Source organism: Bos javanicus, chromosome 3, assembly GCF_032452875.1.
Source record: "Bos javanicus breed banteng chromosome 3, ARS-OSU_banteng_1.0, whole genome shotgun sequence".
Lineage (NCBI taxonomy): Eukaryota > Metazoa > Chordata > Mammalia > Artiodactyla > Bovidae > Bos > Bos javanicus.
Window position 1 is genome coordinate 51189404 of NC_083870.1, and position 27253 is coordinate 51216656.

Here is a 27253-nt window from a genome sequence, read left to right on the forward strand (position 1 = left end):
TTATCAGTGTCACTGAAATCCAGAGATGAAATTACATCCTAATAAATATGCATGACTGTTACAGTTTACTCTGACAGAAATCTGTAGGCAGTACTGAAATTTGTACTAATGTAAGAGTAGTCCCTCCTGAAGTATGTAACTAAGTGTGCTTTTTTTTTCTGTCTTGTGGGATCTTAATTCTTGGACTTGGGATTGAACCTAAGCCATGGCAGAGAAAGCACCGAGTCCTAACCATTGGACTGCCAGGAAATTCCCTAGGCTAATTTAAAAATAAGGTGATGTAACATGAGATTACATCAATTTGATTTATTATACTAATATCTTTTTCAGTTTTTTATTTTGCAGTGTCTGTCCTGACTTATTTTTAATAAAGAACTAAATTTAGTATTTTATTATTGATATGTTTTCCTTTAAACATGTTGATAACATTGTTGCTGGATTTGATATTGTACCCCAAATACCTTAGTACCTTTTAATCAAAGTAAAGTGTTATTTGGAAATAAATATTTGGGGAGTTTGCCGATGAAAATAATTGTTTGCTTTGAATTTGTGTAAGTAATGGGCCCACATTCAGAATTCTGAGAACTGATACGAGATCTTATTTAACTTTAACTTTTCATTAATACCTCTGTAAAGTATATACAGATGCTGATTCTGAGATCTCCCCTGTGTTTAAGGTGTATATTGGTTTATTCAAATTTTTTAAATGCCTTTTGCAGATTTCCAGCATGACCAATGTTAATTGTCACCCTAGCATCTGGCACATTCTGATTAAGTGTTAAATATTTAATTTGTCATATTGAAACAATTCAGCAGTAAACTGAACTTTTTCAAGAGAGCTAGTCTTTCAGTTATATAAATCTGATACTTTTCATTTCATTTTATGTGATTATTATAGCTTGTGGTTTGTTGATAAGTAATTATTAAAGCTCATGCTGTTTTTCATTGATGTAAAGCAGGATACTGTTTTCGCTTGTTTTTAATTTTTTTTTTTTTTTGGCTGCGCTGGGTTTTTGTTGCTGCATGTGGACTTTGTCTAGTTGCAGCGAGCGGGGGCCACTCTTGGTTGCAGTGTGCGGGCTTCTCATTGTGGTGGCTCCTGTTGGTGGGGAGCACAGGATCTTGGCACTCACGCTTCAGTAGGTGTGGTACACAGTCCTATTTGCTATGGCGTGTGGAATCTTTCAGAACCAGGGACTGAACCCGTGTTCCCTGCATTGGCAGACAGATTCTCATCCACCATACCACTGGGGAAGTCCGGGATACTGTTTTTAATATTAGCATTATCATTGTTATTTATCCCACTTGGTTTGAGTACTTATACATCACTGCTTCATTTTTGTTGAGCATTGAGCATACTGTTTCATTTTGGACACTGCCTCAGAACCCATTGGATAGTATAGTGTTCCATTTATGCACCTTATTACTCTTCTAAAGTCTGAAAAATCTGAAATTCCATAACATACCCGGCCCCCAGAATTTCAGTGATAAGATTGTTGGATTTCCTGTGTAAATCTAAATTTGAAAATTATACAAAGATTTTATACTCTAATAACAGATATATAATTTTCTATCTCCAGGAGAAAAGGTATTACATATTCATATACAAACTTATAAAATTGTGTAATAAATAATGTTAAGTGAGGAAAGCTGAACAAAGTATTTTATGATTATAATATTGTGCATGTATGGAATAATGATAGGAAGAAAACAAGAAATTAAACCTGTTGCTTATCATGTAATTTTTAGTAGCTTAATACTTGTGCATTTTTTCATAATGCTTTGATGTTTTTAAAGCTAAATATAAATGAAAACATTCAAATCCTTTTTATCTTACTCTCTTCTTGACACTACCACATATACCCCTTTATTTTTTCCGCAGATAATGGCTTTTATTATTTTCTGATAACTTCCTTTAGAGTTTCTTTTAGGCAGATACTAGTAATTAAAAGTATATACTTTTTCTTCTCACAGTCTTATGTGAAAGTTAGCAGACAATAATATATTCTGCTTTTTGCTTTTTATGTTAATATGTTTTGTCCAGCTTTCAGTTATCAGTGCTTGGAGTCTCCTCGTTAGTTTCCAAGATGCATTGTTTTCCATTGCATGTATATACCCCAGTATCCTTGACTAGGTCCCTATTGATGGGTTCATGGTTTGTTCCCAGTGTTTTACTACTACAAGCAGTGTATAGTGAATGACTTTGTACATACATACTTTCAGATGTATAGAGGTATATCTACACATTTCTATAGAATAAGTTACTATAAATTTGATTGCTTGGTCAGAGAGTAAATACCTTGGTACTTTTTTAGTTTTTGTCAAATTACTCTCCTTAGGTTTGTACCATTTTGTGCTTTGACCTGCAGGGCGTGATGGTACCTGTTTCTTTATCATGTTTCTTATAAATTGTATAATAAAGTCTTTTCATTTTAATTAGATGCAATTTATATGTTCTAGATCAGTGATTTTCAAATAAGGATTGGAGGAGGTGAGATTATGAGACTTCAAAGAATGATAACATCAGCATACATATTTGTCAAATATTTGGGTGTCTTCTTGTAGGTTATTCTTATAAGCATTGGGGATACAGTAATGGAGAAGGTAGACCTAATGTTTAGTGAAACAATAAATAAGAAATAGAAAAGATCATTAGTAATAATGTTCTATAGAGTGAGAAGTTAGAGGAAGTGGTAATTAAGATCAAATGCCAGGAGATGGTATCAGAGCTGAAGAATAAGAAAGAACCAGCCATATGAAGAGTAGGAGGGAGATCCTTAGATGAAAAAGGTCAGAGATCAAGACCCAAAAAGCAGGAAAGAACCTGGTTGCTGAGTCTCATATATAATGCAGAGCTGAATGAGATAAAGCCAGGGAGGTAAGCTAGGACTTAGCTTCTTACCATGTAGATATTTATAGGTCATGGTAACAAGTTTGAGTTTTACTGTTAAATGCTGTGGGAGGCCACTGAGAGGTAGGATGAAAAACATGATACATTTTTTTGATTTGCTATATTTGCTTCAGTTTTTTATTTAAATTTTATTCATTATTTTATTTTTGTTTGTGCTGGGTCTTTGCTTTACAAGAGCTTTTTCTCTAGTTGTGGTGAGTGGGGGCTTCTCTCTAGTTGTGGTGCGGGGGCTTCTCTTTGCAGTAGCTTCTCTTGTTGCGGAGCACGGGCTTTTGAGCTTGCAGGCTTCAGAAGCGCTTGGGCTCAGTAGTTGTGACACACAGCTTAGTTGCCCCACAGCATGTGGAATCTTCCTGGACTAGGGATTAAACCCCTGTCCCCTGCATTGGCAGGCAGATTCTTAACCATTGGACCACCAGGGAAGTCCTTTGCATCAGTTTTTTACTTTTACTTTTGAAATAATTTTATGTTTACAGTAAAGTGGCAAAGATGGTACAGAGAGTTCCCATATAACCTTTAATCAGCCCCTCCTAATTTTAACCTGTTACATAAACATGACACATTTATTAGTACTAAGAAATGAACATTAGTAATAATGTTATTACTGAATTACAGACTTCATTCAGATTTCCCCATCATGTCTCATTCTTCTTTGATCTGTGAGGTATGCTGTAGAAATCCCTCAGTTTAGGATTATCTGATGTTTTCTTATGCTTAGACCAAGGTTATGTGTCTTAGGCCCTTTCTCAGTATATTATATCAGGGGCATGTATATGTTCAGTTGCTAAGTCATGTCCAGCTCTTTTGCAGCCCCATGGACTGTAGCCCCGCCAGGCTTCTCTGTCCATGGGATTTCCCAGGCAAGAATACTAGAGTGGGTGGCCACATCTTCCTCCAGGGGACCTTGACCCAGGGATCAAACCTGCATCTCTAGCACTGGCAGCATATTCTTTACCACTGAGCCATCTGGGAAGCCCATCAGGGGGCATTACCTCTGGTGCTATTAACTTTGGTCATTTGCTTAAGTTGGTATCTGCTAGCTTTCTCCACTTACAGAAGTCCCCCCACCCTCATACTCTGTTCCTTACAGGCAGGTTACTGAGCCTAGATGATGGTCCAAGTGGAGGAAAGGGCATTAAGTCACAACTCCTGAAGGAAAGAGTATCAAAGAATTTGTTACAACCACCACAATAGGGCAATAATTAATGAGTATTTGGAGGAACTATTATGACCAACTTGGACTGCAAGGAGATCATTCCCTGGTGGCTTAGATGGTAGAGCATCTGCCTACAATGTGGGAGACCCGGGTTCAATCCCTGGGTCGGGAAGATCTCCTGGAGAAGGAAATGGCAACCCACTTCAGTATTCTGCCTGGAAAATCCCATGGACAGAGGACCCTGGTAGGCTACAATCCATGCAAAGAGTCGGACACGACTGAGCGACTTCACTCATGACCAACCTAGACAGCATATTAAAAAGCAGAGACATTACTTTGCCAACAAAGGTCCGTCTAGTCAAGGCTATGGTTTTTCCAGTGGTCATGTATAGATGTGAGAGTTGGACTGTGAAGAAAGCTGAGCGCTGAAGAACAGATGCTTTTGAACTGTGGTGTTGGAGAAGACTCTTGAGAGTCCCTGGGACTGCAAGGAGATCCAACCAGTCCATTCTAAAGGAGATCAGTCCTGGGTGTTCATTGGAAGGACTGATGTTGAAGCTGAAACTCCAATACTTTGGCCACCTCATGCGAAGAGTTGACTCATTGGAAAAGACCCTGATGCTGGGAGGGATTGGGGGCAGGAGGAGAAGGGGACGACAGGAAGAGATGGCTGGATGGCATCACAGACTCAATGGACATGAGTTTGGGTGAACTCCGGGAGTTGGTGATGGACAGGGAGGCCTGGCGTGCTGTGATTCATGGGGTCGCAAAGAGTCGGACATGACTGAGTGACTGAACTGAACTGGAGGAACTATTTTGCGTTTATGCAAATATGCTTAAGGTTTCAGCAGTTAATTTTAGCTTTATTAGGAGATAATGCATGTAACAATATAATTATTTTTAAAAAGAACACACATGCCATTGTGTGTGGACATGGATTGGAGGTGGCTTTGGAGAGAGGTGATATGAGATCATCAGGTAATAGAACAAGACAGAGGTGCTAGCTTTGCCTCAGGTGTTGGCAATGGAACTAAAGTAGAGTAGATCAATCCAGTAATTTTATAGAGACTCAGTGATTGGGTTGGAGAGGGAGGAAAAGTAGGAGAAAGTTGGTGCCCAAATATTTGGTGTTTTACCTGATGGATATAATATTTTTATACACAGTTAAAATTAGTAGGGTAAATATGTATTAGTTATCTATTGCTATTTAACAGATAACCTTTAAAATTTAGCAGCTTAAAATAATAGTAACCACTAATACCCCAGAGTTTCTGTGGATCTGAAATTCAGAAGCAGCTTAATCTAGTGATTCTGATTTAGAGTCTCATGAGGCAATGCAAAGAAATAGAGGAAAACAAAAGAATGGAAAAGGCTAGGGATCTCTTCAAGAAAATCACAGATACCAAAGGAACATTTCATGCAAAGATGAGCTCGATAAAGGACAGAAATGGTATGGACCTAACAGAAGCAGAAGATATTAAGAAAAGATGGCAAGAATACACAGATTCTTCAAAAAAGAAAAAAAGATCTTCACGACCCAGATAATCACGATGGTGTGATCACTGACCTAGAGCCAGACATCCTGGAATGTGAAGTCAAGTGGGCCTTAGAAAGCATCACTACAAACAAAGCTAATGGAGGTGATGGAATTCCAGTTGAGCTATTCCAAATCCTGAAAGATGATGCTGTGAAAGTGCTGCACTCAATATGCCAGCAAATTTGGAAAACTCAGCAGTAGCCACAGGACTGGAAAAGGTCAGTTTTCATTCCAATCCCAAAGAAAGGCAATGCCAAAGAATGCTCAAACTACCGCACAATTGCACTCATCTCACACGCTAGTAAAGTAATGATCAAAATTCTCCAAGCCAGGCTTCTGCAATACATGAACCATGAACTTCCTGATGTTCAAGCTGGTTTTAGAAAAGGCAGAGGAACCAGAGATCAAATTGCCAACATCCGCTGGATCATGGAAAAAGCAAGAGAGTTCCAGAAAAACATCTATTTCTGCTTTATTGACTATGCCAAAGCCTTTGACTGTGTGGATCACAATAAACTGTGGAAAATTCTGAAAGAGATGGGAATACCAGACCACCTGATCTGCCTCTTGAGAAATTTGTATGCAGGTCAGGAAGCAACAGTTAGAACTGGACATGGAACAACAGACTGGTTCCAAATAGGAAAAGGAGTTCGTCAAGGCTGTATGTTGTCACCCTGTTTATTTAACTTCTATGCAGAGTACATCATGAGAAATGCTGGCCTGGAAGAAACACAAGCTGGAATCAAGATTGCCGGGAGAAATATCAATAACCTCAGCTATGCAGATGACACCACCCTTATGGCAGAAAGTGAAGAGGAACTCAAAAGCCTCTTGATGAAAGTGAAAGTGGAGAGTGAAAAAGTTGGCTTAAAGCTCAACATTCAGAAAACGAAGATCATGGCATCCGGTCCCATCACTTCATGGGAAATAGATGGGGAAACAGTGTCAGACTTTATTTTTCTGGGCTCCAAAATCACTACAGATGGTGACTGCAGCCATGAAATTAAAAGACGCTTACTCCTTGCAAGGAAAGTTATGACCAACCTAGATAGCATATTCAAAGGCAGAGACATTACTTTGCCAACAAAGGTTCGTCTAGTCAAGGCTATGGTTTTTCCTGTGGTCATGTATGGATGTGAGAGTTGGACTGTGAAGAAGGCTGAGCGCCGAAGAATTGATGCTTATAAACTGTGGTGTTGGAGAAGACTCTTGAGGGTCCCTTGGACTGCAAGGAGATCCAACCAGTCCATTCTGAAGGAGATCAGCCCTGGGATTTCTTTGGAAGGAAGAACTTCCAAATGATGCTGAAGCTGAAACTCCAGTACTTTGGCCACCTCATGTGAAGAGTTGACTCATTGGAAAAGACTCTGATGCTGGGAGGGATTGGGGGCAGGAGGAGAAGGGGATGACAGAGGATGAGATGGCTGGATGGCATCACTGACTCAATGGACGTGAGTCTCAGTGAACTCCGGGAGTTGGTGATGGACAGGGAGGCCTGGCGTGCTGCGATTCATGGGGTCGCAAAGAGTTGGACACGACTGAGCGACTGATCTGATCTGATCTCATCTGAGGCTACTGTCATCTCAGGGTTAGCTAAAGCTAAAGGATGAGGCTTTTTAAGTGGCGCACTCAATGGTTGCAAGGTGGTGCTGGCTGTTGGAAAGAGATCTTTGTCCTCAAGGGGCTCTGTCTTAGCAAAGGATACAGACAGACACACCATTACAATGCAGTATGAGTGGTGCTATGATTGAGGTGGTACATTGTATCCTGTAATGTGAGTTTAGTGTTAGATTTATGGTTCAAGCAAAGCTCACTAAGGAATGATTCAGCTGAGACCTTAAGGATGTGTAGGAGTCAGTTGACGAAAGGCAACAGAGAGTTCACTAGGCGAAGGGAACAGCACATGTGAAGAGCAAAACAGAGAAGGTTGTTTGCTTGAACTAAAAGTTCATTCAAGTTGGAGGGGAGTGTGTGATAAGGAATACTGGTAATATATGAAGCTAGAGCAGTAGATAGGGAAGCCAAATCATGGGGAATCCTGGACACCAGTAAAAGAACCTGTTATCTCAAGATCTGTGGAGTACTATTAAAGTGTTTAAAATAAGGGAGTGACAGAGATTTGAGTTTTATTAAACATAGACACAATGGTGTATTGGAACTAGCTGGTAAAGGCTTGCAAGAACCAATTGTTAAATTTTCAGGAATTTTGTGACATAATTGTTAAACAGCCATATTAAAAATTAAATTATTTAACGTAATTAACAAATTATGATAAAATAATGATAGTAAATACTCAAACTTCATGATTTCCTAATTTTTACATTTTACTATTATCTGTGCATTTCAGATTATTTATACTTAACTATATCTGTATTGTAGACATACCATGGTGTGCCACTGATGTTATCTTCACTAATATTCACTAATGTTATGTCAAGTTGAAAGGAGCCATGATGGGAGTAGTTATACCACATGAATTGGCAAACTACAAATCAAAGCTTGACTTACTGTTTTGTTAATTATCTAGACCAGAAGTTGGCAAACTATAGCCCATGTTCCAAATCTATCTGTTTGCCTGTTTCTGTAAATAAAGTTTTATTGGAATACATTCATTTGTATATTGAAATATATTCATTTATTTCCTATTCATTTGTATATCGTCTGTGACCACTTTCACACTCCAGGGGCCGACAGAGTAGTTGTGATAGCCTGTATGACCCATAGTCTGAAATTATTTACTATCTGGCCCTTTAAAGAAAATTTTTGTGTCCTTCTCTAGACTGTTAAAGCTTAAAAATGTGTTGTGTCTTTAGTCTTAACATTATGAATAACACAGTAATATTGAGGAAATTATCTTCCAGTATTTGATCACTGTTATCAGAGTGATAATAACTCTATTATCAGAATAAATAACATGAACAAAAATTAGCCAGAGTTCACATCAACACTTTACTTTTTCCTCATTTTCAGTGGTAGATGACTTATGGACACAAGATTTGGCAAAAATTAAGGAAAGCATTCTGTGAGAGTATATTGACTAAATAGAATTTATAATAATGAGTGTTACATGTCTTAACTGTTACATACTGTACATCTTCTATTTCAATCTAGATTTAAAATATATTGTAAATATACATACAAACATATTTGTACACGCACACACACACTTGCTTGAGAGCTGGTCATTAACTGGGTGCAGAAACTATACTTAGTGGCCATGTACAACGTGGCAAAAATATTTAAAGCAATATTTGCTCGAAAGAAGTACCAGGATCATATCTAAAAAGATAAAAGAATGAATATATTTTTATTTAAAAGTTTAATTATATTTTTACTAGGTTTGAAATTTTAAAAAATTTTGATATTACTGTCAGGTGCTTAATTTCTCCTATGGTCACCATGCTGCACATTTTTGATACTGATTGCTAAATTTCAACTGAAGTTAATATTTCCTCAATATTATATATTTTTGTATATCCCATCTTTCTCTTCTATTATCTCCTTTTTAGTATAAAGTAAATATTCATTAACATTCATTGCCTCAAAATGTAATTTTAAAAATATTATCTAGCTAATATACAGTGTCTATATTCCCTATCAATCTATTGCCCTAGTTACATATTTGAAAGTTCTCAATAATTGTTCTTGGATAAAAAATTAATTTTTCACAGTCAACAGTAATTTTAATAGTTTTAATTAAGTTAACTTTTAATTTAAAAGTTTGAGCAATATTTATATACAAGTGCTCTTAAATATGGAATGCTGTTCTGTATATTTATTCTTCATTTTATACCAAGTTCAAGATATAATGGCATTTAAAAAGATTTTTTTATTGGAGTATAGTTGATTTACAATGTTGTGTTAGTTATAATGGCACTTTTTTCCCCTCTGATTTAATCAGGGGTCTATTTGTTACTTTCTAAATTTGAGGCAAGGTACAGTGTTTGTATTTTATTAATGGTTTGGTTTATTGTGTGGTTTATTTTTGATTTGTTTTGTTTACCACTCTAGAACAAGGAAGAAGTGATGGCTGTGAGACTCCGGGAAGCAGATAGCATAGCAGCTGTTGCTGAACTACAGCAGCACATTGCTGAGCTTGAAATCCAGGTACCATATCAAAATAGTAAAGTAAATGTAGTAATAATGCAGTTATTTCCCCTTTTCCTCTGCACCTGGATAGTGACTTATGTCTTCATCCTAATGACTGTGTTTCTGTATTCAACACTTCTTTCCAAGTCCAGTTTTTTAAATTGCAATAAAAAATACTTACTGCAGTAAAATTTACAATTTTAATGTATACAGCCTGTTTCATTAAGTACATTCTCATTGTTGTGTAACCAATTTCCAAAACTCTTCACCTTGTAAAACTGAAACTTTGTGCCTATTCAACAACTCCCCATTCCCTTCTTCCCTCAACCCCTGGAAACCACCCTTGTGCTTTCTGTCTCTGAATTTGACTCCTCTAATTAATCTCATGTAAGTAAAATCATAGAGTATTTGTTTTTCTGTGACTGGCTTTTTTTTACTAAGGGTAATGTCCTCAAGGTTCATTCATGTTGTAATGTTGTATCAGAATTTGCTTCCTTTTTTATGGCTGAATAATACTCCGTTGTGTGTGCATACTACTTTTTATCTGTTAATTCATTGATGAACATTTAGATTGCTTCTGCCTTTTGGCTGTTGTGAGTAATGCTGCTATGAGTATGAGTGTACAAATGACTATTTGAGCCCATGTTTTCATTTGTGGGGGGTATATACCCAGAAGTGAAATTGCTGAATCATGTGGTAATTCTGTGTTTAATTTTTTGAGGAATTGTTATACTGTTTTCCATAGCAGCTGCACCATTTTACATTCTTACCAACAATTCACAGGGGACTAGTTTTTCCACATTCTCACCAATACTTGTTAATTCTCTGTGTTGTCCTTTTTTTTTTTTTTAAGTAGTCATCCTAATGAGTATGAAGTGGTATCTCATTGTGCTTTTGATTTGCATTTCCCTAGTGATTAATAAAGGTCTTCCCTCGTAGCTCAGTTGGTAAAGAATCTGCCTGCAATGCAGGAGACCCAGGTTCAATTCCTGGGTCCGGAAGATCCCCTGGAGAAGGAGATGGCAACCCACTCCAGTATTCTTGCCTGGAAAATCCCATGGACAGAATAGCCTGGTGGGTTACAGTCTGTGGGGTTGCAAGACTGGGATACGACCTAGCAACTAAACCACCACCAGTGATTAATAATGTTGACCATCTTTTCATGTGCTTATTTGCCATTATGTCTTCTTTAGGGAAATGGTAGGTTCAGTACTTTGCCTGATTTTTAAATGGATTGTTGTTGAGTTATGGAAGTTTCTTATATATTCTCAAGGTCAATCCATATCAGTATATGCAAATATTTTTCAAGGTATTTCCTCTCATTCTGTGGGCTATCTTTTTGTTTTGTTGTTAATGTCCTCTGATACACAAAAGTTTTTATTTTTGAGGTCCAACTTATCTATTTTTCCTTTTGTTACCTGTATCGTATTTCCTTATTGTCAAAGCTATCTTTGAAAGAAAATTCAAAACTTTGAAAATAAGTGTTTTGTCAATTATGAACTACTGTATAATATAAATACATTTGATTTATATTATTTGCATTATGGGCAAAGTATTATGTTTAAAAGTCTTATTTTTAAAAATGTGTTATTACATTCTATTCCAACCCATAATACAGTTTTGGCTGGAACATCTAGAATTTTCTTCCCACCTGAAATGCCTTTTAGTCTGTAAATTTCAATTTAAGATCTGGGTCAAAAGTAATCATAACACATTATGATTTGCAGAAGTTTATAAAACAGTATCCTTTATGTTCTGTTGATAGTATTCCCCAGAAATTATTGCATATCCACAAAAACTTTAGGGCTTCCCTGTTAGCTCAGTTGGTAAAGAATTTGCCTGCAGTGCAGGAGACCCTGGTTCAATTGCTGGGTCGGGAAGATCCTCTGGAGAAAGGATAGGCTACCCACCCTAGTATTCTTGGGCTTCCCCTGTGGATCAGCTGGTAAAGAATCCACCTGCAGTGCACAAGACCGGGGTTCAATCCCTGGGTTGAGAAGATCCCCCAGAGAAGGGAAAGTCTACCCACTCCAGTATTCTCTGGAGAATTTGATGGGGTCGCAAACAGTTGGACATGGCTGAGTGACTTTCACTTTCAAAGAAAAACTTCAGACAAGAACCAACTGCATAAGATATCTGTAATCAGCTATTTAAGTTATGCTATCATATGCAATTCTAGTTTTAGTCCTTTTATATCATGAAAATTATAAAATTTTGTCACATTTCTGTACATCTTAGTCACAAAATAGCAAGATTTGATTACTCCTTTTGTTGATTCTTAAATGCTAATTAAAATGAAGAACGGTATGCTGCATGCTTTGTTTAAAATGAAATATAACACGTATTTCACCAGTTTTAAAAAACAAAAGGAATGCATAAAATTTTACTATTAAATTTTTTTTTTTTTTTTTTTTTTACTGTTAATAGGAGTATATTAGCCTCAAATGTCTCATAAGTGAATCCTAATTGCTGGTTCATTGGTATTTTTTTGATACTTAACTGGCTGGAGCTTATCTCATATGTCATTATTGACCCCTTTGTCCTCTTAGCTTTTTTCCTCTCTTGGCTTTCCTAGCACCATCCACTTTTGACTCTTTGCTTGTTGAAGTTGTTTTCAATTCTGTGTGTTTGTATTCCTCTGAGAATCCAAGATTTTTATGTTTTTAAAAACTATTCAGTGTACAATGAAGGACCTCACTTACATAGCTTCAAGGGCCATCTTTACAACAATAAATTCTAATCTGTCTCCATCCTAGCATGTTTCCTTCTAACTAACAATCTTATACCCTATTAAAAAATTATTTATTTATTTGACTGTGCCAGGTCTTAGTTGGGGCAAGTAGGATCTTTAGTTGTGGCGTGCGAACTCTTAGTTGCAGCACATTGAATCTCTTCCCTGACCAGAGATTGATCCCAGGCCCCCTGCGTCGGGAGCATGGAGTCTTACCAGGGAAGTCCCATAATCTTATATCTTTAAAAAAAATTATGAACATAGTATACAGAAAAGTTCATAAAACAAAGCTACATTATATGTAAAAACAGTATCCATATAACTAATACTTGGGTCAAGATAGAATATTATCTGTATTCCAGAAGTCTGTGCGATCACACCCTGCTCCCTTATCCTGAACTTTATAGCAGTGACTCCTCTGCTTCACCTTATAGTAGTGTCATCTTGGAAAATCCCATGGACGGAGGAGCTGTAGTCCATGGGGTCGCTGAGGGTCGGACACGACTGAGTGGCTTCACTTTCCCTTTTTACTTTCATGCATTGGAGAAGGAAATGGCAACCCACTCCAGTGTTCTTGCCTGGAGAATCCCAGGGACGGGGGAGCCTGGTGGGCTGCCGTCTATGGGGTTGCACAGAGTCGGACACGACTGGAGTGACTTAGCAGCAGTGTCATCTTTGTATTCATCTCTCATCCATACAGTTTAGTTTTCTGTTTCTGAATTTCGTGTAGAGTCATGTTGAATATTTGTGTCTCTTCTTTCTTTGTTCACTGTTACTTTAGTGGGTCATCATTTTTCTTATTGCAACAGTTCCATTTTATAAATATATCGCAATGTGTATGTCCATTTTAATTTTAGTGGTCATTTGTAAATTTTCAGATTGGGACTGTTACAAACAATGCTGTGATTATAAGCAATCTTATACACTATACTGACCACAAATGCACAAAAGTTTCTTTAGTATGTATGGCAGGGTGTGGAATGACTGGGTCATAAGCATGCAGATCTTCAGTTTTGTTTTCCAAAGTGTTTGTGCCAGTTTTAACTTCCAACCACAGCATATGAAAGTTCTGTTGTTCCACAACACTTGGTGGTGTCAGATGTTTTAATTTATGCCTGTCTGGTGGGTATGCAGTTATATTTCATCATGATTTTAATTTCCATTTGCTGTATTACTAATGAGGTTGGCAACTTGGATTTCATCTTCTATAGAGTGCCTATTACAATCTTCTGTATTTTTTCATGTGGGTTGTTTATCTTTTTCGTATGTATATATAGTTCTTTTAAGTTTTATTTTATTTTTAATTGGAGGATAATTACTATACAATATTGTGATGGTTTCTGTCATATGTTATGTTTTATAGATATCTATTTCCATTTTGTAACTTGTCTTTTGTTGTTGTTTTTAACATATTATGCCTTTTGATCAGTAGACCAATGTTTTTAATGGACAGTAGAGAGTTCCTCCTGAAAGCTGTATAGGAACTCCAAATTCAACATGTTTAAAATCAAATGTGTTTCTATTCCATCCAGTGTTTTTATACTTTGGTATCTCAAGTCTTGTTTGATGGTATCATCTCTTACCAAATTACTCAAACTTAGTAGGGACTTCACTTATTATGCCTTTATTAATGTTCTGCCATATTTATCAAGGCTGAGTATATACATTTTCAACTTTATTTGAGAATATGAAGTTATTTTCACAGTGTTTGTGCTAGTTAACATTCCTACTAGCATTTCAACTGCTCACCTACTCATGTAGATTTGCCTTCAGTGCAGTCAGTTCAGTTCAGATCAGTCACTCAGTCGTGTCCGACTCTGCGTCCGCATGCCAGGCTTCCCTGTTCATTACCAGCTCCCAGAGCTTGCTCAAACTCATGTCCATCGAGTCAGTAATGCCATCCAACCATCTCATCCTATGTCGCCCTTTCTCCTCCTGCCTTCAGTCTTTCTCAGCATCAAGGTCTTTTCCAGTGACTCTGTTCTTCGCCAAAGAATTGGAGCTTCAGCTTCACCATCAGTCCTTCAAATGAATAGTTAGGACTGATTTCCTTTAGGATTGATTGGTTTCAGATATTTCTTAATAATTCATATAGATTAAACATGTCCAGCTCTTCAGTTTCTTCAAAAGATAAAAGTCATGGGTAAATATAAAACTAAATCAAAGGTAATTTTACTCATTTCAGAAACTTAAAAAAAAAAATATTTCATGGCCTTTCTGTTCCTCCCTGCTACTCCCTAATGTATCTGCATTCATCCCTACCTGAACGTCACAACTTGCTGTTCAACTTCTTTTTCTCCAGCCTGAGCTCTCCCATGGAGCCACCGAAATTATCTTTCTAAGGCATAAAAACCTTTATTGACTGCCTTTTACCTACCAAATCACATCAAAACTCCTCAGCACAAATGGTAGGCTTTTCATTATTGTTGAAACTTTCACCTCCAACCTCTTCTTTGACCATTACCACCCTATCCTCTCTCCCTAGCACCTATACACAAACACACACACTCTCACTTTTTAAAAGTTTTTATATTCTTTTAAAATTTTGTACCTTTTACAAGCTATCATGTCTTTAGAAAATTGCTGTTTTCCTGTATTCCCTAGTCCTCTGCTTTTTACATCGTTCTGCTTACTGAGTTTTCCTTGACCAGTTTGCTATGTTTTCCGTAAACATCTTAATGATTCAACCTTCATTCATTTATTTATTATATACAAGTTAAAATCCATAAATAGATCTTTTGTTAAAATCCTAAACTCCTTTTTCAGTTACAAAAACAATACATTTTAGGTTATGTTTAATCATGGAAATATTTTAGATCATTTTCAAGTTCCACTAGGGGGAGAACTCAACTTAGTCAAATATTTTTATACTTCAAATCTCTACAAGACCAACTCTTCCAGTTACTTTTGCTGTCTTGTAAATAAAAATTTTACCCACAAATCAAATTCTTCCAAACCCTTCATTTCATAAATTACATGACTATGCAATTAGTTATTGATAAAAATAAAGGCTACTTTTAAAAAAAAGTAGTAAAGAAAATTGTACTTTTGTGAATGTCTCATTTAGATGAGGAAATACTTATTTATGTACATACTGTAGCATTCTGTAGAAGATATACTTATGAGGTTGAAGTTTATTGTATTTATTTTCAAAGAGTCTATAGTCAACTTGAAACTTTCAGGTCTGGTTCATAATCACTACCCTGCCATGTTATTCTGAGTGAACTACATTTGTAATATGCTTAATGTTCTTTATAATAATGCCTTTTCCACAGTCTTTGGAGGAGCTACTTTACATTAATGTTTCATAGTGAATTTAATTTTTTTTTAATGTGGCATCTTTCAAATTTTAGCCATTTTCCTGAGCTATTTGTAAAAGTTATTGCTGAGGTTTCCTCCTTCTCAAGCAGAATGACACTTATTAATGGATTTTAGTCACTATGTAATGCTTGTTTGAAGCAGATCATACCCTTATAGAATTAAGGGGTGAACTCTAAAGTGACATTAAATATAAAAAATATGATATCATGTATATTATTTTAATATTTTTCAGAGTAATCATTATGAACTTTAAATACTATATGATCTCACATCATTCAGGTCTCTATAGTTTTCTTAGATAAAGCTCCTGTTGCCAAATTTCTATCTAAAATAATATTCATATCCTAATCACTGTACTCTTATGCTACTTATATTTCTTCACAACAATTGTTTCTTGCCATAAATTATACATTTTTGTTGTTGTCCACTTCTCCACTAGAATGGAAGCTCCATAAGAGAGAAATGTTTGCCTGTTTTATGCAGTCACTGTCTTTCTCAGTGTTGGTATATAATGCTTAGTATATAACCATCATTCAAAAATTTGTATTTGAAGAAGTTAAATTAAGATAATAATTTGTTCACCTGTTGTTTCTACAGTAAGTGGTTTTTATTGTATGTAATTTGAGTATTCAGAATTTTTTTTTAATTTAGCAGTTACCACTGTATTCACACATTTATGAATTTGTACTTTGATCATTAGGTCACTAGTGGCTAGGAAAGATAAAATGAATGCAGACTCTGCCTAAGTGCATTTGCCATTAGACAGAAGGAGTGATTGAGCCTGGGTCCTTTCTTTGCAATATCACTGAGTAGAATTTAAAGCTCTGAAAATGTATGTACATTATTGGTGTTAGTAATAACTAACACTTATTAGTTAATAATAAGTGTTTTATAAATAATAAATGTTTTAATTATTAATAAATGTTTATTATTAGTTAACTTATAATATTAGTAATAACTAACTAATGTTATTGGTGTTACTAATAACACCAATAATAATAAAAGAGTTGGACATAACTGAGAGAACAACAATTGTTAATGGCTTTAATTACATGTGAGATGATGCCATTGTTATCTTTTAAAGGAGAAATTTATTTTTTTCTTGCTATCTGCACATATACTTTACAAACTAATTGAATGGCTCAGATTAATGGAATTTCTATAAGTAGCCTGCAAAAATAAATATGATGTACCTTGATCAGAATTAAAATGGTCAATAAACTTAGTTTTTATTGGAAACGAGAATTTTAGAATACTAAGTAACTCTGTGGTCACAATTTTTGTCTTTTTGTTTTCTTGTAATTGCTAGAGAGTTTTTTGATTGGTTGACAGTATAGATTTTGAAGACAGACAACTTCTTGGCTGTCTTGTCTGACAAGTTATTTAACTTGATTTTGAATTTTCTCACTCAAACCTAAAGTTATCTGCTTTAGAGTTGGTATTAAATGAGAAAGCATGTATCAAGTTATCAAGTGTTCTTTCTTCCCTAACTAGTTTCCAGAAAATCAGCTTATCAATGACCTTATGTAAAAGATCACACTCAGCATTGTAAGGGCTTCCAAAAATTACAACCAAAATGCAGAAAGTCTTCTGAGTTCCCTTTAAGATAATTTTTATCCACTCCAGATAATCAATTTATCCCTTTCTAAGAATTAGATGTAGCTTCAAATTAAGAATTGCTTTGACTTTTTTTGGGGGGGGAGGTGAACTTATTTCTGTCCACTGTAAGTTAGTCTTCATTTTTGTGTATTTAAAGTATTAATAGCTAGCATTATTGAATACTTAAAACTTGCCAGGCATTATTATTAGCAATATATTTGTATTTACTTATTTAATCCTTGTAACAGTCATATGATACTAGTTATTGTTAATATTCCATCTAATAGTGGAGGAAACTGAAGCATTGAGATTTTATTGTAAGTTTAAGAACTCACTCTGTAACTTAAATTCCTTCCAGAACTAAAATGAAATTTTTTTTTCTTTAGTTTTACAAGTACTGTCATGTTAATTATATGGAGTTTCTTGATAGACTCACTCCTACAGCTTAGTTCCCTGTTCTTCACCTGTGTCTTTTGATAGCTCCCATGGCTTTCAGGATGAAATTCAAATTCTGGCTGTTCTCACAAGACCATTCATTCCTGCTCTGATTCTTACCACCCTTTCTGACTTCATTTCCTGCTTTTCCCAGCATATACCTGTGCTTGAGCCACCATAAACTAGTTAAGAACTCTTTGAATCTGTCATTGAGATTCACTCTGTTTTTCTTCTCTCCTCCTTTGATCTTGCTTATCATTTCAAAGGTCTGATTAATTGATCAGCCTTCCCTGATGATGCCAGTCCAGCCAATTTTGTTGTGTCTCTGCTCTCATAACCCCCTCTGTTATAGAGCTCTGTTATTTCATCTCATATTATATTAATCATTCTCATTTAAAAGCCCAGATTGTGGAGAACAGATTAAATTATTTAAGTGGAGTATTAGTTTCAATTCAGCAAATATTTATGGAATACCTGCTATGTGCTAGTCACTACTCTAAACACTTTATAAGAATTAGTGAACAAAACACATAAAAAAGATTCCTTTCCTCATCAGTCAAGCTTACTGGGAGAGAAAGAAATAGGATGAACAAAACAAATGAATCTTTTTTTTAATTTTTTTTTTATTTTTTTCTAATTTTATTTTATTTTTAAACTTTACATAATTGTATTAGTTTTGCCAAACATCAAAATGAATCCGCCACAGGTACACATGCGCTCCCCATCCCAAACCCTCCACCCTCCTCCCTCCCCATACCATCCCTCTGGGTCGTCCCAGTGCACTAGCCCCAAGCATCCAGTATCGTGCATCGAACCTGGACTGGCAACTCGTTTCTTACATGATATTTTACATGTTTCAATGCCATTCTCCCAAATCTTCCCACCCTCTCCCTCTCCCACAGAGTATAGTGTGTGATTCAGAAGATGATGAGTACAATAGAAAAATGTAGGAAAAGGAGAGTGTTCGGGTGTTGAAGTAGGCTACCATTGCTTTTTTAAGTAATGTGATCTGGAAAGGCTCATTAGAAATCTGCATTACAAATCTTTGCTTAAAAAACCCCTTCTAATGAGTATATGTGGTACATATACTCATTAGAAGGGGTTTTTTAAGCAAAGATTTGTAATGCAGATTTGTGATAGGAATGCCCTGCTAAGGGAATCATACGAACAAAGGGCCTAATGCCAGGGGCTCGTCTCAGTCCCCGAGTGGAGTAAGAGGGGACGTTAGAGGAAGTCTGAGAGGTAAATAGGGCCAAATATGTATGGCCAAGGACTTCGGCCCTTCTCTTAGTAAGGCAGAAAATCATGGGAGGGTTCTGAGCATAGGAGTCATCAGTTAGATGACATTTAACCTTTTTAAAAAGATTAATTTGAACTTCATTCAGAAAAAAATATGCTTGTAGGAATTCATAGTACTTAGATGGGAGGAAATAGTGGTTAAAAGTTATTTCCTTCTCTTCATGGAATTTTCCACCTTTATTTTACTGATCCAAATGTTACTTACTAGTTGAGGACTATATTTTTGTATTAATACTCTCTGCACTTTCCAAGTGGTAGAACAAAACACAGAAAAGTTAAGTTTTTGCTCAGTTCGTGGAGGAAGACAGATGAGAGTTGAACCCAAGCCTTCTGATATTTAACTGGAATTGAGTTTGTGTTTTGATTTTTATAAAGATAAACATATTAATTTGTCATAACCATATTAAACGCTTCTGTGAGCTAAGCACGTCTATAAAATTAATGCTGCTTTGTTATAAATAATGAAAAGTTTTAAATTTAAAACAGTTCTATTCAAATCCAGATTTTTGTTCCTTTCCTGGTACCCAGTAACATTTACCCACTTTCGTTAGTTTGCCCAGTAGATCACCTCTAGGGATGCCTCATATGGGCAATACCCCAACCACTCTTGGCTTAAAAACACCCACTCAGAATTCTGTTCTGACATAAAATGAGGGAGTTAGATTTAAATCAGTGTACCCAGATCAGTAGGCAGTTTTGACAGAGATAGAGAGGAAGTGATAAAAATCTTTACCATTTAACTTAAAGTGTATCTTAATAATGTGAAATTACAATGACATTACTAAATGATGGAGTTTATCATGAAGCTTTGTGATTAGTTTGTAAGTCCTAGTTTTCTGAGCTAATTTAACTTGTTAATAGTTTCACAGCAGGTGGTAGTTTATATGCCAACTCTTTACTAACAGACTTCTTTTTGAAGGATTTTTTTCCCCTTTAAGTACAATGGTTTCTGTTTTGAGCAACTTATTTAAATATTAAAATATTTTTCATTTTTCTTTCATGATCTTTCTTGAATTTTTAAGCATTTTAAAGTTAGGAAAACAGCTATTTTTTAATTTTATCTGGTCTTAATACTAGTTCTCAACAAAGAGAGTTAATGTATACAGAATATTTTATTCAGCTTGCTATCTGGTAATTAGGTATTGTAAATTACGTTAATTTTTTTTTTTAACTGAAGTGTTCAGAGTTGGTTCTCTGGTCTCCAGCTTTAGTATGCAATTAAATATAAAGGGATTAAGTATCTAGAGGTTTTTAAGATATTGCTGTATCTAGTAATGAAGGATGTTATTCACTTACCTGAGACCAGCTCTTAACAGCGTCTAAAGAATTAATGAAAGAATTAAGAATTAGACCCTCAATATCAGTGATCATCTTGGAGTTATTAAAAATTAGGGAATTCTGTGGTGGTGCAGTGATTAGGACTTGGTGCTTTCATGCCATGACCAGGGTTCAGTCCCTGTGTATGTGTACTTGCTCGTGTCAGACTCTTTGCCATCCCATGAACTGTAGCCTGCCAGGTTCCTCTGGCTGTGGAATTTCCCAAGCAAGAACACTGGAGTGGGTTGCCGTTTCCTTTTCCAGGGGATCTTCCTGACCCAGGGATCAAATCCGAGTTTCTTGCCATCTAGTGCATTGGGACGGAGAAGGCAATGGCAACCCACTCCAGTACTCTTGCCTGGCAAATCCCAGGCAATAGGAGCCTGGTGGGCTGCAGTCCATGGGGTCGCTAAGAGTCGGACATGACTGAGTGACTTCACTTTCACTTTTCACTTTCATGCATTGGAGAAGGAAATGGCAACCCACTCCAGTGTTCTTGCCTGGAGAATCCTAGGGACAGGGGAGCCTGGTGGGCTGCCGTCTATGGGGTCACATAGAGTCAGACATGACTGAAGCAACTTAGCAGCAGCAGCAGCAATGCATTGGGAGGAGGATTCTTTACCGTTACGCCACCTGGGAAGCCCTACTAGGGGAACTAAGAGGCCATAAGTGGTTTAATGTGGCCAAAAAAATTAAAAAAAAAAATTAGTTTATGTACACTTAGCAAATAGATCTTGATTTCTGATACCATTCTCCAGTAAAAGAAACCAAGGCTCCTCAGAGAAATAGCTGATTCCAGGCCTGGAACAGGAATTATACAAGATGAGCCTGGATATCTTACAATGTCAGAAAGTAAGGAAGCGCTCCAAAACAAAATAAAATAAAACCCTACATTAATGGAACAGAGAGGGGCCAACTGAAAAAGCTCCCAATGGCCAAAGGTGGAACAATATTTAAAATAGGAAAAAATTATTAACATAGTAGTAGATTATAGATCAAGGTACAGTGAGTTAATAAATTAATAAATGAGGAAGAAGAGATAAATCTCTATGCAGAATTCCAAATAATTTTTGTAGATACTCTGCGTTTAAAAGGGAATCATAAATTTCTATTCTTTAAATATAGGCTGTGCATAGTGACTTCCTTCCATGGAGTCCAGAATGGAAAGGGTAAGGAAAAAAGACTTTTTTTTTTTTAATATTTATTTATTTGGTTGAATTGGGTCTTAGTTGTGGCGCTTTGGCTCAGTAGCTCTGCAGCACCTGGGATCTTAGTTCCCTAACCAGGGATTGAACCTGCATCCTCTGCATTGGAAGGCAGATTCCGAACCACTGAACCACCGGGGGAGTCCCCAACACTCACTTTTGAAAAGAAACCTGACAAAACACTGCCTAACCCAGATAATCAAATCAGCATCAACAGTTGTAAATCACACTGATAGTATATAGTCTTAATAGGATGTGATGAAATGGCACTTTACCTCTGTGGTCTTCCAGTAACCCATAATCACATTCTTGCTATGAAAATATCAGACAAATTTCAGTAGTGGGGCATCTGACAAAACACCTGACCAGTATGCCTTAAAACTGTCAAGGTCATCAAAAGCATGGAAAATCTGAGAGACTATCACAGCCAAGAGGAACCTAAGGAGACACAACAAGCAAACGTAATGGGGTATCCTGCATAGATCCTAGAACAGAGAAAGGACCTTGGGTTTAAAACCAAAAACAAAAACATCTAAGAAAATCTGAATAAGCTTTAAATGTTAGTTATTAACAGTGTATCAGTGTTGGTTCATTAATTGTAACAACACAGAAGATACTAATAGGGGAAACGGGACAGAGGAGTATAAGGTACTCTCCTCAGTTTTTTGTAAACTTAAAACTGTTTGAGAATCGAAGTCTGTTATAAAAAATAATTTATGGGAATTCCCCAGAGGTCCAGTGGTCAGGACTCAGTGTTCTCACTGCAAGGGGCCTGGGTTCAATCCCTGATCAGGGAACTAAGATCCCACAAGCCGTGCAATGCAGGTGGGGAAAAAAAAATTTTTTTTTTCAATTTTTTAAAAATTAAAAGTGCTTTATAAAAATTCCATGGTTTTTAGGAACCCCTGAAATTTGATAGAATTTTAAGTATAGGTCACAAAATTGATCTGTTTCTAATTAAATTGATCTATAAGAAATATTTTCTAGCTTTTGGACCTTGTGCAAATGCTTATTTTTTTCATGTATATATCTAACTGATCTAGTAAGAAACATCATTTTAAAAATGTGTTTGTGTCAGTGGGGGAAGGAGACAGTGGAATGAATTGAGGGAATAGCATAGAAATATATATATTACCATATGTAAAATAGATAGCGAGTGAGAATTTGCTATGTGACACAGGGCACACAACCCAGTGTTCTGTGACAACCTAGAGGGATGGGATGGGGTGGGAGAAGGAAAGGGGGTTCAGGAGGGAGGGGACATATTTATACCTGTGGCTGATTCATGTTGATGTATGGCAGAGTCCAACACAATATTGTAAAGCAATTATCCTCCAATTAAAAAAAAGAAAATGCAATTAAATCAATCTTAATAGTGAGAAAAAATTTTATTTTCCGTTCCATACTTTTCAACTTACTTTATTATTTCTTAAAAATATTTATATGTACTTTTTTTTTCTAGTTACTAAAACATAAAGAGTATTCAAACCTTTTTGTCTGTGACTTGAAATTACAGGAAATTGTTTTAGAAACTTACCAATAGTACATGATATGAGTATGATTTGTTTTTAGATGTTTCAAATGAGTCACCTTGAAGTCATGGAGAGGCTACCATTTACCACATTTACTATTCTGAATAATTGTTCCTAAGGCAAAGTGCAAATCAGTAAAAACCTACTAAAGCTTAGTGGTTGCTATTGATGTTTCAGTAAGGTTATGTTGATTAATCACAGTGATTGCTTATCAACTGTCACGGATTTATTCAAATCATTATGTTTTCTGCTACTATCATAATTTCATATGTAGTTATAATTTACTTAATATATTTTGCTTTAACCGAAAAATATCACATTAGGACTTAGAAATTGTGCCGCTTCTTGTTGCAAGTTAATATGGTTGCCTCTGTGACCGTTGAACATAGTTTCATAATATAGCCTTAAAAAAAAGTATTATTTAACCTTTAAAACAGTCAAGACGGTGCCTTTTAATGGTCTCTAAAGTGGTTTAATTTTTACTGGGTAGAAAAAGAGCTCTTATATATCTCTATGTAGCATAATCTCTCTTTTTGTTACATTTTTTATCTGTGGGTATAATTTAAAATATTTTTTAATGTAAGCTTTACACTTGCATTTGAAACTAAGCAACCTGCATTGTGTCATGACCCCTTCTAATACCACAAACCTTCTGTAATACTACTCCGAGCGAAAAACCCACATCCTATGTATAACCTTAGATTTATTTTGAAATCTCTATGAAGAGAGCATAGAGAGATTACTAATTGTTTCTGTTATTTCCTTTAAGGGTGTGATATCTATTTGTAAACCATGTTTTAAGTTTTACTTTGTCAGGCTTAAAATGTTAAAGTATATCAAGTACTGATTTCCTATTCAAGAGTTCCTGTATAAAAGTTTAAAAACTAATGATGTTTCAGTTTAGAATTGGGTAGTGTGTTAGATATCTGTAGGGCACTCAAGAAAGGAGAAAGCAGTGGAACTGACCGTAGCCAGTATTTCTAATACCACTGGCCAGCACAATACTAGCAAACAGTTGCAATTTAAACAATAAGCTACCCCCCACCCCGTTTTATTCCCGCTCCTTTATTACTTCCTATTTTAGGTTTGCTTTGTACCCTTTATGTAACTTCTTAAGATGGATGCATAAATCTAACATTTTTAGTATTTAAAAGCATGGTTAACTACTCATCATAGGGAGAATGGTTAAACCATAGTAGATGCATATTTATAAAAGTCTGTATCTTTAAGAAAGAATAAGGAAAGCTCTGCAAGACATAATGAGAAAAATTATAGACAGTGTGTGTGATAATTCCATTTGTGTATGTTAAAAAGTATCCGTGTGTGTGTAAGTACATTGGGATGTCTGCTGTGGTATCTATCATAGCCTGTCTGTGGAGAGTAAAGGGCTTGGTGCAGAAGAGTAAAGAGCACTTCAGTTTTTATACCATGTGAAATTATTTGATTACCATTATAATTTTTTAATGTACTTACATTTAAATAACTTTTGATGTAACCATTGCTAGAATGGAAATAAGAATTAGAGCCTCCAAATAATTACAGGAAAATAGCAATGAAGAATACTTGGTCAGCCTAGCAAAAATGTCACCTTTCTTCTCTGGCTTTAAAGTCTTTGAGTGGTCTGGCTCCTGCCTACTTCTGTGACTGAATCATAAACGGCATTCCCCTTCACATCATGCTCTAGCAGCACCAACTTTCTTTTTGTTTCTTGAACCAAGCTCATTCACTCCTACAGGTTTTTGCTCTTGCTCTTCCCTATATTTGGAATGCTGTGCTCCCTGATCTTCCCATGGCTGATCCCTTCTCGTCATTTATATCTAAATTTAAAAGTCACCAACTCATAGAAATTTTTCCTGACCACCTTTGTCAAGTAAATCCCTAATGCTGTTACTCTCTATTTCATCATCATGTTTTATATTATTTGTAGCTCTTATAAGTGTCTGAAATTAACTTCACTTTAAAAATTAACTCACAGACACATGTAATATATTAGAACCTTGTTTGTCTTATCTACTGGTTTATACTGTGTACCTGGCATATAATGGGTGATCAAAAAATAATTGTTGAATGAATCTTAGGGAGCAGGAAGCAGCCATATGTATGAAAACTTAATATTCTTATGCCACAAGAGCAGGTAGGTTCAAAGTACTGTTTTTCTTGAAATATAATTGATGTACTACAGTATTATATAAGTTTCAGGTGTGTAAATACTGAACAAAATTCATTTGTTTAAATACTGCCCCAGAGGTAGATTGAAACTACTCTTATAATTTCCTACCCCAACCATCTAACAAAATAGTAATTTTTTTTAAGGCATATGCTTTCCCACTAAAAGGCTCTTAGTCTTTCAAATAAACTTTCAAAGGAAAAGCTAAGGAAAGAAAGAAAATTGTTTTAGAGCACAAAGGCCTACTAGAGCTCAGCTTCTAACCTCAACTATCCTCCCCTCTCCTTTGTCACCATGCTGTATAAGTAAGTCAGCAAAACCCTCAGAGCATTCAGTCATATCCCAGATGTGGCCAGAAGGAAAATAAGTATGTCTGACTGAGATGTTGTAGAAACTTTTAGGAGGAACAACCCAGTGAAAGAGATTAGAAAGTGAACATCTGAGTCTTAATTAAAGTGAAGGCCTTGGAACAACACACTCTATTTCGGAAATTATCTGAATCCTGAAGCCCAGGTTTTGGCCTGTATCCCCCCAGTTAGGTAATACGAAATATCCAAGAAAATCTCAGAAGAATAAACAGAGCCCTTGTTTAGGTAGGTTCTTCTTTTCCCCATGCTATCCCTCAGACCATGGAGAAATGAAAACAAACTTGAGCTTGGAGGGCACAGATAATAGATTTTAAATATGATAGAAAAAGACTTAATGAGTAACTCACACCATTAGAGCATTTAGAATATGCTGGGAGAGAGTGAGAGCAGGAGGAGAAGGGGACGACAGAGGATGAGATGGCTGGATGTCATCACCCACTCTACGGACATGGGTTTGGATGGACTCTGGGAGTTGGTGATGGACAGGGAGGCCTGGCATGCTGCCGTTCATGGGGTCGCAAAGAGTCAGACACGACTGAGTAACTGAACTGAACTGAACCGAACACCATTGCAGAAATCACAAAAGAATCACCTATTCAATGGACCGTGCTGAAAATTGGACTATTGGCATAGAAGAAAAGCTTGAGAAGGTATTCACAGTGAATGTAGAAGTTAAGAAGGGAAAGCGTATTAGTTAATCTTGATAGATACTCTAACACGGAGGATAATTGGTATCCCACCACAAATGGAAAGAAGATATGTGCAAAAATAAACAAGAAGAGGTCCTTGAAATTAATGAAGATTCAAATATGCAAATTAAAAGAATACCCCATGTTCTAGGAAAATTTGACACAATGCTCCATAAACACTTAAAGCAAATTATGTACAAAGTTATATGGGAAGATTAAAGACTTGTCCTCCAGATTGCTCACAGCATATTCAGTGCCAGAAATCGACAGCAATGGCTGTGCTGCAGTCTTTAGTACGATAGCCAGTAGCCAGTCTCTTGTGGTTGTAGCCTCATGTTGCACAGTAGCTACTAGCTCCCATATTAGATAGTGCAGATAGAGAACATTTCCATCACTGCAGAAAGTTATCTTAGAGCTAGTCTACAACATTCTGAGTTTGGCTGACCCAGAAATATTATAGTCAAACAATGTGTAAACCAGACAAACAGGTTGACATTTTCCAGTGTGAAAAGGTTGGTAGGTTACTACTCTCATAATCTTGAAAAAAATTACTAGATAGTGAAATCCAACTTAAAACAAGTTAAAATAAAGAATGATGAAATACAGGCACGATTTGGGAAAAAGGAAAAATACTGAATCTGTTTAAATATAGAACCAACACTTTAAAAATATGGGAATAATGGTTACAAGTGAGAGAGTTTTTATTTTTTTAATAAACTTTGACAATGTAAAAATAACATAGCTAATAAAAATCTAAAAGTGGAGGGGAAGGGGACTTGAAAGAAGGTATAAATGCACTCATATCCAAGCAAGATAGTCGATCAATACCACACACATTTAAAACGTTAATAAAATGTAGACTCCAACATCTTAATTATTTTTGTAATCTCTTTTATT

General features: G+C 36.0%; 1 protein-coding gene across 12 annotated transcripts in view; it reads left to right on the forward strand.

The window, feature by feature from the left end:
- The window catches only part of EVI5 (ecotropic viral integration site 5), a 239151-nt gene that overhangs the window by 162677 nt on the left and 49221 nt on the right, over positions 1–27253 (forward strand). For all 12 annotated transcript variants that reach the window (XM_061411190.1, XM_061411185.1, XM_061411186.1 and 9 more), the window contains one exon: positions 9616–9711. In XM_061411190.1, the coding sequence (XP_061267174.1) occupies positions 9616–9711 (96 nt within the window). The remainder of the gene's footprint in view (positions 1–9615; positions 9712–27253) is intronic.